We start from the raw sequence: 10,675 nt of genomic DNA, 5'->3' as shown, positions 1-10,675 counted from the left end.
TTCTATTCATTATTAGATTCAAATACTAAAAAATATTTGTTTAATGGTAAATAAACTACCGAAGCGAATATGACCGAATAGTTACTTGAACAATTATCAAACTATTTGTTAATTATTTGGTTCATTCCACACCTACTTGTAGTTGCTATGAGTGAACAGGTTAAAATGCTATTTATTTATATTTATTATTTTTCACTTAACGCTGAGATTGTGAACCTATAGTGTGAAATTTGCTACCCCTCAAGATAAATATCATCTTTTTACCTTCTATCAGAAAATAATACTTGTAAATAGATAAATAAATAAAATTGCGACTCAGTCAATTGAACGCACAATACGTCTCATGGTAAATATATCGATTATTTTTATATTAGTTCTCCAAATCATTAAAATTGCTACTAAGATCCCCAAATGTAACAAAATGTTTTGAATTTAGTCCCTCTAGTTAGCAGTCGTTAGAATGTAACGGGACATTTCTATTACCCTACTTTTGGGGGTGGATTAAACAATTATACCCATTTTGTTGCAAATCCAAACCCACGCCCCTTTTGACTTATACCCGTTAACACCCAAAATCATTTCACTAAAACCCGAATGCAATTAAAACCTCTATCTTCCCGAATGGTCCAAAATCTCTACCCTTGTAAATGTTTAGTTCTCCATGAACTCCATAAAATCTCATTAATCCTCCTCTGTTCTCCATCTCTAACTTAGAAACGTTATACTAAAGCATCTGAAGCTCTGTAATGGGGTTTTGGACTTCAATAAGATTTGCACGAGACCAGAGTTTTCACATTCTCAAAATGGTGCAAGACAAGAGACAGTGGGGAACTCTGGCTTAGAGGAAAGTTTAAGAGGTGAACGGATTTTGGTAATTAACTACCCATGTTTAAGCATTAACCCACGTTTTGACGGTTTTCTTAACGGGAGGGCTAATTTCGAAGATTTTAGGGAGCCAGTAGCAATTCCAATGATTTGGCGGACTGATATCAAAATATCAAAACGGTTCGCGGACAAATGTCGAAATAACCACAAACAATATATGGGATTAATCAACTCAGACGGCAGCACAGACCGGTTGACACGGCACGATCCAAAGCCCAGCCCATTACACCGCGTGGAGGTGGCTCCAGCCCATTACGCATCAGAAACCTGCACCCAAACGTGTACCCTAATGAGGTGTCAGATGACATGGCGTCTTAGTATTGGTTGCTACGTCACCCTCGACGTCAAAAAAAGGAGCACGAATCCAGCATCAGCTGAAACCGTGGGCTCCTATAAAAACAAACTGAAGGATCCAGATACTCCCCTCCCGATAAAAAAGCAAAAAAGGGGGAGAAAAAGAGAAAACCCTTCAAAATCCGTCGCTTGATCTTAATTTGGGCGTCCTTTGACGAGAAAAATGGTAAGATCTCGATCCAGATTTTGAATCACCGCAATTTTGAATTTTGGCAATAGATCGTAGATTCCGTTGAAATGTGGACTGGTTCTTGTCCTCCATTGATCTAATCATCTTCAACTTTTCAATTGGTTCGTTTTAGTTGGATCCGGAGTTGAATTGACCAGATCTGCTTTTGTTCTGTTGATGAGCTAATTGATCTTGACATTGCTTATGAGTATTGTTAAGTTTTGTATAATTCGTTGTAGATCTATGTGTTAGCGCTGGACTTCTATTTTTTTTTCGGTTCGTTGCGTAATCTAGAATTCGATTGTTTTAATGGCGAAGGAATTATTTCGATTAAGCTTTATACATTGAACTCTTTGGGGCTGTAGTGAGTTGGACAAATTTTGAATTAGATTGTTGAGTTAGGGCCTGTTTGGTTATTTCCTAATGCCCTGTTTGGATGGAGGGTAGAGAGGGGGAGGGGAAGAGAAATGCAGCTTTCACCTTGTTTGTCCCCCCCCCCCCCCCCCGATTTGGGCGGTAGAGGAGAGTAAAGGAGGGTAAAGGGGTGTAATGACATTCTTACCCCCATCAAAACAAATAAAAGGGCTGATTTGTTATTAGTATAAAGTCATTTATGTAAATTACATATATTTACTTCCTTTCACCTTCATTCACCTTACTCAACTCCCAAACAATATATTACAATTCCCTTCCTTTTCTTTCCCTTCCCTTCCCGTCCCTTCCCTTCCCTTCCCTTCCCTTAGTAAACTCCCAAACACAGCATAAAAAAACCAAGAAATAGAAATGAAAACTAAGAAAACTCAAAAAGTACAATTTCATCCATTTCCATCCCTAAAACACACCCACAACATCTAATAAAATATTGTTGTTAGGAATTTAACGCCGAAACCCCTAAGACAACAGAAAACACGGTATAGAGAAAAATACACCAAGTTTAACGAGGTTCGGCAACTGCCTACGTCCTCGGGAGCCACACAGTTAATTTCTTATTTATTAACAAGAAATTACAGCACAAGAGCCGATCTCATCTCTTAATACAAACACTGTAGCTACAGTGTTAAATGACCAAAGCGAATAATCCCTATTTTAATTCTCTTTAAGAAAAATCCCCCTTTTAATTCCCCTCTAATCTGAGATCTGGGAATAAAATCACGAAGAGGGGGAGAGGAAGAAATCGCTGTTGCGATTTTGGTCTGTCGCCGTCGCTGGAGAGAACACGCGAGCGAGAGAGAGAGAGAGCACACAGAGCTTGAGCGCTGGGTTTCCCTTTTATAGGGAAACCCTAGGGTTACGCTGGCGACAGTCTGTCGCCAGCTCATGCGCTGAGCTTGAACCTCGTTCGCTGAAGCTCGTACGAACTCGAACGTCGCCCACTTGAACCACGAACCTCGACCGCTCGAACCTCGTCTGAAGCTGACCCTCGTTTGCTCGAAGCTCGCTCCCGAACTTCGTCTTCCCAGCCTCGTCTTCGCCCACGGACGTCGCCCACGCTTGCCTGCGTGGATCTCGAGCTCGTCGGAGCTCCTTGCCGGCGGAGGTTGGTATCCACACCCCCATTTCCAACAATTTTTATCCAACACCATATCCACTACATCTAATAAAATATTATTTTCATCCAACAACTCATCCACCACATCTAATAAAATATTATTTTCTTCCAACAACTCATCCACCACATCTGATAAAATATTATTTTCATCCACAACATCACTCAACTCATCTCATCTCATCATTTCAAATCACTCATATCATCCAATAAGATGGTGACAACTCATCTCATCTCATTAACATTTCATTTCCACCCATTTCCTCCCAAAAAGCTAGGAAAATAATTTCCTTAAGTGTGGGTCACATCATCCAATAATATAATGATAACTCATCTCATCTCATCTATTTTTTTATTTTTAAGAATGAACCAAACAAAAGAAAACAACCTATTATAAGAAATAGGTTTCTTATAATTCATTTCCTTATTTTTTTCGCCAACCAAACAACATCAAAACAAGTTTTTTTTAAAAAATCACTCACATCATCCTATAATAAGGTGACAACTCATCTCATCTCATCTCCATTTCTTTGATTTCCTTCTTTTTTTAGCAAACCAAACACCATGAATAAAATGATATTTATAGTAGATGCATTTCCAAACTTGCAAAAACTAAAAACGTGGGAACCACTCTTAATTAAAATATTTTATTTATTAACAATGATTGAAAGTAAATAACCTTAAATAAATTAATAAAATGATATTTTGTTTCATCTTTACTTTTCTAGTTTAGAAAATAATTTGTTTTTTGCAAATAAACATGCTAAAGTAGATGCATTTCCAAACTTGCAAAAACTGACTTTCACAACTTCATTTCACTTTTGGTTTTCCAAATACCACCTTAGTTAGACTGTAGACTTTGTGCAAGCCAAAAAAATATAAATAAATAAATCACACTTCATTCTCTTGTAAATTTATTGCAAGATAGTCTATGGTTAGTTCTTGAAAGGAGCTTTTTTTTTCTAGAGACTATGCTAAGTAGATCTACAAGGCAATAATATTCATTTGCTCCTTGATCAATCTATTTCTTTTACGGTGTCAAAAATTTACAAGTTTCGAGCATCTAGCATTCATGGTATTTGCTCTGGTAAGTTTGAAGTTTTAATAATTGCGTCTACTTTTATAATTTTATTGAAGCTTATGACCATTTTATCAATCATCTTATTCATTTTGATACATAAATCTTACAGCTTTGTCTGGTTCTTTTGAAAAACGAAGCGTAAACTGATTATATTTATACCCAAATGACATCCTTTTCCAGTCCCTCTCTGATTGGTTAATCATCTAAAATCAAATTAATCATGTTGTATCAAACTTTAAAAAAGGAGAAGAAGATGAGATATATTTGCTTGCAAAACCTCGCCTCTGCAACCAGAACCTCATAATTCCCTTTCAATGGTTGCACTTGCATATTTCTCATCTGAAACTTTCTCATTCAATAGTTCGTCTTTTTCTTATCTTTTTCTTTTTGATCATGTGCCTATATGTGTGTGGGTGTGGTGGTGGTGGTGGGGGTGGGGTGGGGGTGCGTGCGGTTGTGGGAGGGATTAAATTCAGGGAAGGGGTTATATAGAAAAAACTCATAGAGTTGTTATCTGTTGGTTATTCGTCATTGGAGGAAAACAATCAGATGCGTGTATCACTGGGGTATAGGTGTCATGATTTTTTATGTACACGCATCTGGAAACTAGCTGTTTAGATCAAATGGTATGAGAGGGCCTCTGGTAATGGTAGAAACTGCAACCTTCCCTGAACATCTGTTTTCCCTTTTTTTTTGGATGGGAGGGAGCAAGAGTTTGCTTTTATTTAGAGGACAATAACAGTAGTTATATTTCCTGGTTTTGTTTCTACAGTCATCTTTGTCATAGTGATATAAATTCAGGACTTTATTGAAGAGCTTGTTTGTGGTGCTTAATCCTTGCAATTAGGAAAATCCATTCTGTTACTTCAAATTCCATTTGCTTTCTTTACTATTTACCTACTAGTTAATTATGCTGTAATTTTTTCGATGGCAAATATCATTTTCGTTTCTTCTTGATTTGTGGTTCTTATGATGAATTTGTCAGACAACATCATGGTTTCTGTGGCAAGTTTCATCCTCCTTTTAATGTCTAAAAACTTGATTTGTGGTCCTTATGATGAATTTGACAGACAACATCAAGGCGCCTTGCTGACAAGAAAATTGCGAAGTTCCAGAAGAACATCACGAAGAGGGGATCTGTCCCTGAGACAACTGTGAAGAAAGGAGCTGACTATCCTGTAGGACCTATTGTGCTTGGTTTCTTCGTCTTCGTGGTCATTGGATCATGTAATTTCTTTCTCTCTTTAGAATTCTTTTCTTGCTTTCATTTACTCGTGTTGGAATTAGAATTTTCTTCAAAGTTATTCTATGCTTACTTGTGCTCCAGTTTAAAACCCAAACTGATATAGAATGCGTACAGTTTGTAAGCATATGTCCACATGTAGTTGTTTCATATATCAACAATTAAGTTAGATAAAGTCCAAATGCAAAATGATTGTGCTTCGGTAAGACATTCAATTGAGTTCTTCTTGCAAGGTTTAGTATATGTTATGCAACACGTTCCTTTTTGTTTTTAAGCTTTATTATTTTTCAAGATTATTTGTAAATTAGTTGGAGAAGTGGTAAATCTAGAATTTGTTGATGGAGGTCCTTTAGGGAGTGTGAGTTTGATACTAGGTAGACAATAGAATTTAGGAGTCACAAATTTACAAGGATGTTTAGTTGAACCAGACCAGGAGGTGAAAGGGGAAAATAAATTTTGTAGTTGGTGTAACATTTATTGGCTGCTGTAGCACCAATGCAGTGATTTTTAAATATTTGCTTATAAGGTAAGATAAATACTAAAATTTCAAATTTATGATGTCATGCTGATGTATTAGTTGGATAATTTGATATCTGTTCCACATTATTCCTTTCATCCACGGGCATAATCATGAACCTATACCTATAAGAAAGAGATTTGCAATTGGAAGTATATTCCATTTGTTAAATTTACTTGGAAAGTCTGTGTGCATTAAAATCCTGAAAAAAAATTTGGTCATAAAAAGTTATCATGGGTATACTTGGGTAATCTTGGTCAACATAGAAAAGTTTAAGGCCCTTTATGTTCCCCTTTGTTTACATTTGTATGAACTCCCTTTGTATCACCTCTCTTAGATAAGTATATGATGGGGAAATCTTAAATGTGGGTAACTCGGCAGTTCTCAGCAAATTGCCCAAAAAATTTTAGCTTCTTTATTGGTAGATAAATTTTTAGCTTTATTTATCATCGAATATCTGTAATATCAGGTAGAGCGCGTTTAATATTTGCTTCATCCAAAAAGGATTATATGTATAATGTAAGACCTTTGGAATTTAGGCTTGTCTAAAATTATGAACCGGACTAGGGGACGGGGGAGGCCTTTGTCCTGTCAGAAAGACTCATTGACTTGGAAACCATAATTACCTATATCTATATGATTGCAGTAACTGTGCAGTCTAACCTAGACTATGCTAATTTTCAAAGTTCCTAACATTGAGGAGGACGAGGAGGAGGGGTAGGGGGCTTATAACTTGCGTCAAAACCCTTCTATTTCTTTCCCATTGAAGAATTATGTTAGTTTCAGTAGTGATTGAGTTGGAAACAATCTATGTTCAACTAAGTTTATGTATTTAACTCACACCGCCTTTCCAAAAGACAAGTATAATGTCATCTTTCTTAAAGTAGAGTTTAAGTATATCATCGAGTAGAGTTATGTTTTTTTTTTTTTTTGATAAGTTATTAATTTATAACTAGGAGAAGTTATACTTGGCTGAGTATTTTGTTGACCAATATGGCTTTACAAATGCATGTTATAGATAAAGACAATTAATCTATTTGCGACGATAGCATTATTGTTTTCGTGTCGACCATGTATCCCTTTTTAGGAATTTGCATTGGATTTTAGTCTCGTCCTGTACTTGTACGATGCTACATAGGCGATGCGTGTAAATTTAAACAAATAGAATAAAATCTCCTGTGTATCTGCACCCAGTGAGATGGAACTCGATAGAAACTAGAAAAAATGGATTAACGCGGCCTGGCACTTGCCTATAAGAGTTCAGCAAGATTTGTTAAAGATTGATTTGTGTCAGTCTAGATTCTCTCTTGAAAAACCTTCTGGGTTGTTTTGTTGTTAACATGTGATTCAGGACTCAAAAACATTTTCTTCCTCAATGCGTGTGTTGAACGCTAATCATGTTTCCCTCTTATTACATCACTTTTAGTGAATTGAATGTTCCATGAGACTCTGAACTTCTTTTTTTTCCTTTTCTTTTTGCAGCTCTGTTCCAGATAATCAGGACAGCCACAAGCGGCGGGGCGGCATGAGGTGGAGACGATCACTGATGACTGAGGTGCGCATTTAGAAGAGTATATACATCATGAGTTCCGACTCTTTAACCTTGTGCGAACTTCACTATCCTAATGTAAGGGCAAAAAAGTTTATAGGGGGAGAAAGGACGAGTTGGTGTGCAATGTAATGCTAATTCTTGAGATGTTAAACTAGGTTTTGTTGTGAAATAAAGTGGAGAGTTTGTCGTCTTATTTGCTGTCGTGCGTTCGTTTTCACCTCTTTGTTGTCTGTGGTAAGTGAGCAGAAGCGATGATGTAACTGGGTAGAGCTCGGCAAGACAGATCGGTTGATGTTTGAATTCAGTAGGATTTATTTGGGTAGTACTCTATTTTGGTTTTAAGTATTGAATTCTTTAAAGCCGTGCTTGCATCTTTATCAAGGTTTAGCAAGATCGATCTAAGTTCGGTACAATTTATTTGGGTGGTACTCTGTTTTGGACGAATGTCGTTGAATACTTTGTGACCACTTTAAACACAAGCGGCTGCCTCTGTTGGACCATGATTACGTTACTAAGGTGCACTCAAAAGCAACATAAGACTCATACCCTAATCTTAACTCCACATAATTTATTCTTGCTTTCTGATTGTCAATTTCACCTTGGATTCCTCCCTTTTATAGACCCTAATTTCAAAATCACACCCACTTTTTCTTCCTAATTGAACCTATTACCTAAATTTAAGTTTCTCAATTGCCTTCTCCATGTCAGCAAATCCTTGGCAAGAAAATTTTTTTTGAAAATCGATATCATGTGCGACCACATGAGAGAATCTCGTCATAAAATTGGCTGGCAAAGAAAAATAGGCCTTGTCGCCTCTTTGAAATGTTTAAAATCCTTAAATGAACTACAGTCAAAATGGAGAAATTATTTTGGCCGCCAAAGAAAAATAGACCTCGTCGCCTCTTTGAAATGTTTAAAATCCTTAAATGAACTACAGTCAAAATGGAGAAATCCTTAGATGCTCATGGAGCATATAAGTGTTAGGGGGACATGTATCGCTAGAGAGGGAGAATGTGATGTCACATTCTCCCCTCTAGTGCCACATATAGCCCCTTTCTATTAGAACGTTGTAGGTATCTTGTCTACTCTATGTATAAACAAGAATTTCTCGTCAAAATGAACCTACCAATCTAGTAATTTAGCCCATAAAAACCCTTCTGTAGGACAAAAAATAACACTCTCTTTAAAAGCCAAGGAAACCAATCAGCAAACGAACCTACAAAGGACGAATGCGAATCAAATAAGCCTGTTTTGACTTATTGTCACCTTACATTGATTTTGCTTTCATAGACGCCACATATTGCTTAATTAATACCAAGCTTCTAAGACACTAAGAGAAATTAATGATCGAGAATCTAATACATATAGCAAACAAACAAAAGAAGTCATTATAACCTAGGCCGAACTTCACATTCGCAACACAAATCACTTTTAAAGTAACACATATTTCTAACTTCATGTATAATTTAACAAATTAACTTCTCTCCAACTAATAACATCTTACCTACTAATGACATTAATTGCAAGCCCTATCGGTGGGGGGGGGCCAAAAAAAAAAAAAAAAAACAATCATTTCCTATATAACCTCAACCAATCTAACGGCCAACAATCCTCCTCAAAAGAACAACCAACCACCCAGATCACGCCACGTCGACAGGGTTGGCAAGGAACAGCAGCGACGACCTCTCCCTCCCTCCGATCCTCTCGTAACAATCAATCGAGAACAAGGAAAGGGAGAGAGACAGCGACAGGGAAAGCTGGGCCGGATCCTCCCCCTCTCTACCCACCCGACCCGGCCCAGCCGGTCCAGCACCGGCCCCACGCACACCCGGTAAAGCCGCCTGTAGCCGCCCAAGGCGGTCACCACGCCCCTCGCGCCCGGCCCCCCTCCTCCACGTGCCGGTTGCAGACCACCTCCCATACGCTGTCCTGCGACACACGTTACTCACAGCCTGCACACGCACGCTGCCACGCCGAGAGACCTGCCGTCGAGCCGGCTCAATATCTCCGCCAAGATGTCGACGTTGTCATTTATGGGCATCGTTGTCATTTCACCTTTTTCCCTTTGAGGAGGAGGAAGGAGAAGGGAGGGGAGGAGATGGAGATGGGGGTATTTATGGAAGAGTCGTGAGAGGGGGCATTTTGGGAATGGGAAGGGGCCAAGGAGGAAGCTCCAAGCCGAGGGGGGTGTTGGGATGCGTACGCTGGGAAGTTTGGGAGTAGGGGTAGATTGGGAATAGGGGGGTTTTGTTCGGTAGCTGTTAGGTTTTGTTGAAGGGTGTGCTGTAGGTGTTGACGATTTATGTGTTCCCAGAATGCTCCTGTGAAAGGGATGATTTTTTTATTCCTAGAACGCCCCTAACGTGGATGCATGGACTTTCGCCTTCTGCGGTGTACGGAGAGGGATATGTGACCAGTGACCTTGAATTGTTGTGCCCGTAGGAGAGCGTAGGTGCGGTGGTCCTACTTACCCTGTGGTGTGGAGCGCTAAAAAAAAGGGTTTTTTTTTTCCGTAGTTTTTTCCCCATAGAAATCACCAATAAGATCGTATCGAAAAATGCTAGCGATGGTCACGAGTTGGCTGTAGGCCATATATCTTCGCTAGCATTCCTCCAATATTGTCATTACGTACGTAGAAACCATATTTAATTGTTAATTTATATGTAAATCACCTTTATGCGGTATTTTATTGCATTAATCAACCACATGAGCACAATCTTAAGCCATGTTTTCTAGGCTTTGCTATAATAATCAGTTGCTAAATATCAAGCGTATTAGAGAGACGATCCTTAATTGATATTGATGTGACATGGTCTATTACAGAAAAAACCTTGATTGAAAAGTGGACCGGGTGGTTGGTTGTAACAAAAAATCATTTAAATGTGGTTTATGCGGAGACTGAAAATTAAAGATGGTTTCTATAGAATTGACCCTATTTTGAAGGGGTGCATGGTTTCAAAAAGGAAGACACCTCTGGTGTCTAATCACAGTTCGAATATTAATTAGGAGGACCACTGGGGGCAATATTGTTGGTGCAAACTCTAGCTACGCAAGGTATGAGCTTCTCTAATTCATTTATACTATTATTTCCGGATGATGGTGGCTAGAGCATGATAATGGGATGAATAGGAAGCATGTCATATTAATCTACAATGGAGATGGGCTTCTGGAATGGTAGGGGGCCCCTTAAGCAGAAATTGATTAGCAGATTTGTACATAAATGGAAACATTCTGTTTTTGCATTATTGGATACTAGAGTAAAGCATGCCAATGCTCAAGGAATTATTGATAAATGGTTTAAGGGTGAAAATGTGTTCCTAATTACCAA

At 38.3% G+C, this 10,675-nt stretch overlaps 1 protein-coding gene across 1 annotated transcript; it reads right to left on the bottom strand.

Moving 5' to 3' along the window:
• Window positions 8,733-9,766, bottom strand: LOC109820404 (F-box protein SNE). Its single transcript, XM_020386537.1, is given in 4 exon segments — window positions 8,733-9,131; window positions 9,134-9,240; window positions 9,243-9,286; window positions 9,288-9,766. Coding segments are annotated over 4 exon segments (405 nt in total). The 5' UTR covers window positions 9,398-9,766; the 3' UTR covers window positions 8,733-8,987.

The sequence above is a fragment of the Asparagus officinalis genome, chromosome 8 (assembly GCF_001876935.1).
Source record: "Asparagus officinalis chromosome 8, Aspof.V1, whole genome shotgun sequence".
In the NCBI taxonomy this organism is placed as follows: domain Eukaryota; kingdom Viridiplantae; phylum Streptophyta; class Magnoliopsida; order Asparagales; family Asparagaceae; genus Asparagus; species Asparagus officinalis.
This window is presented reverse-complemented; position numbering and strand designations above follow the sequence as displayed.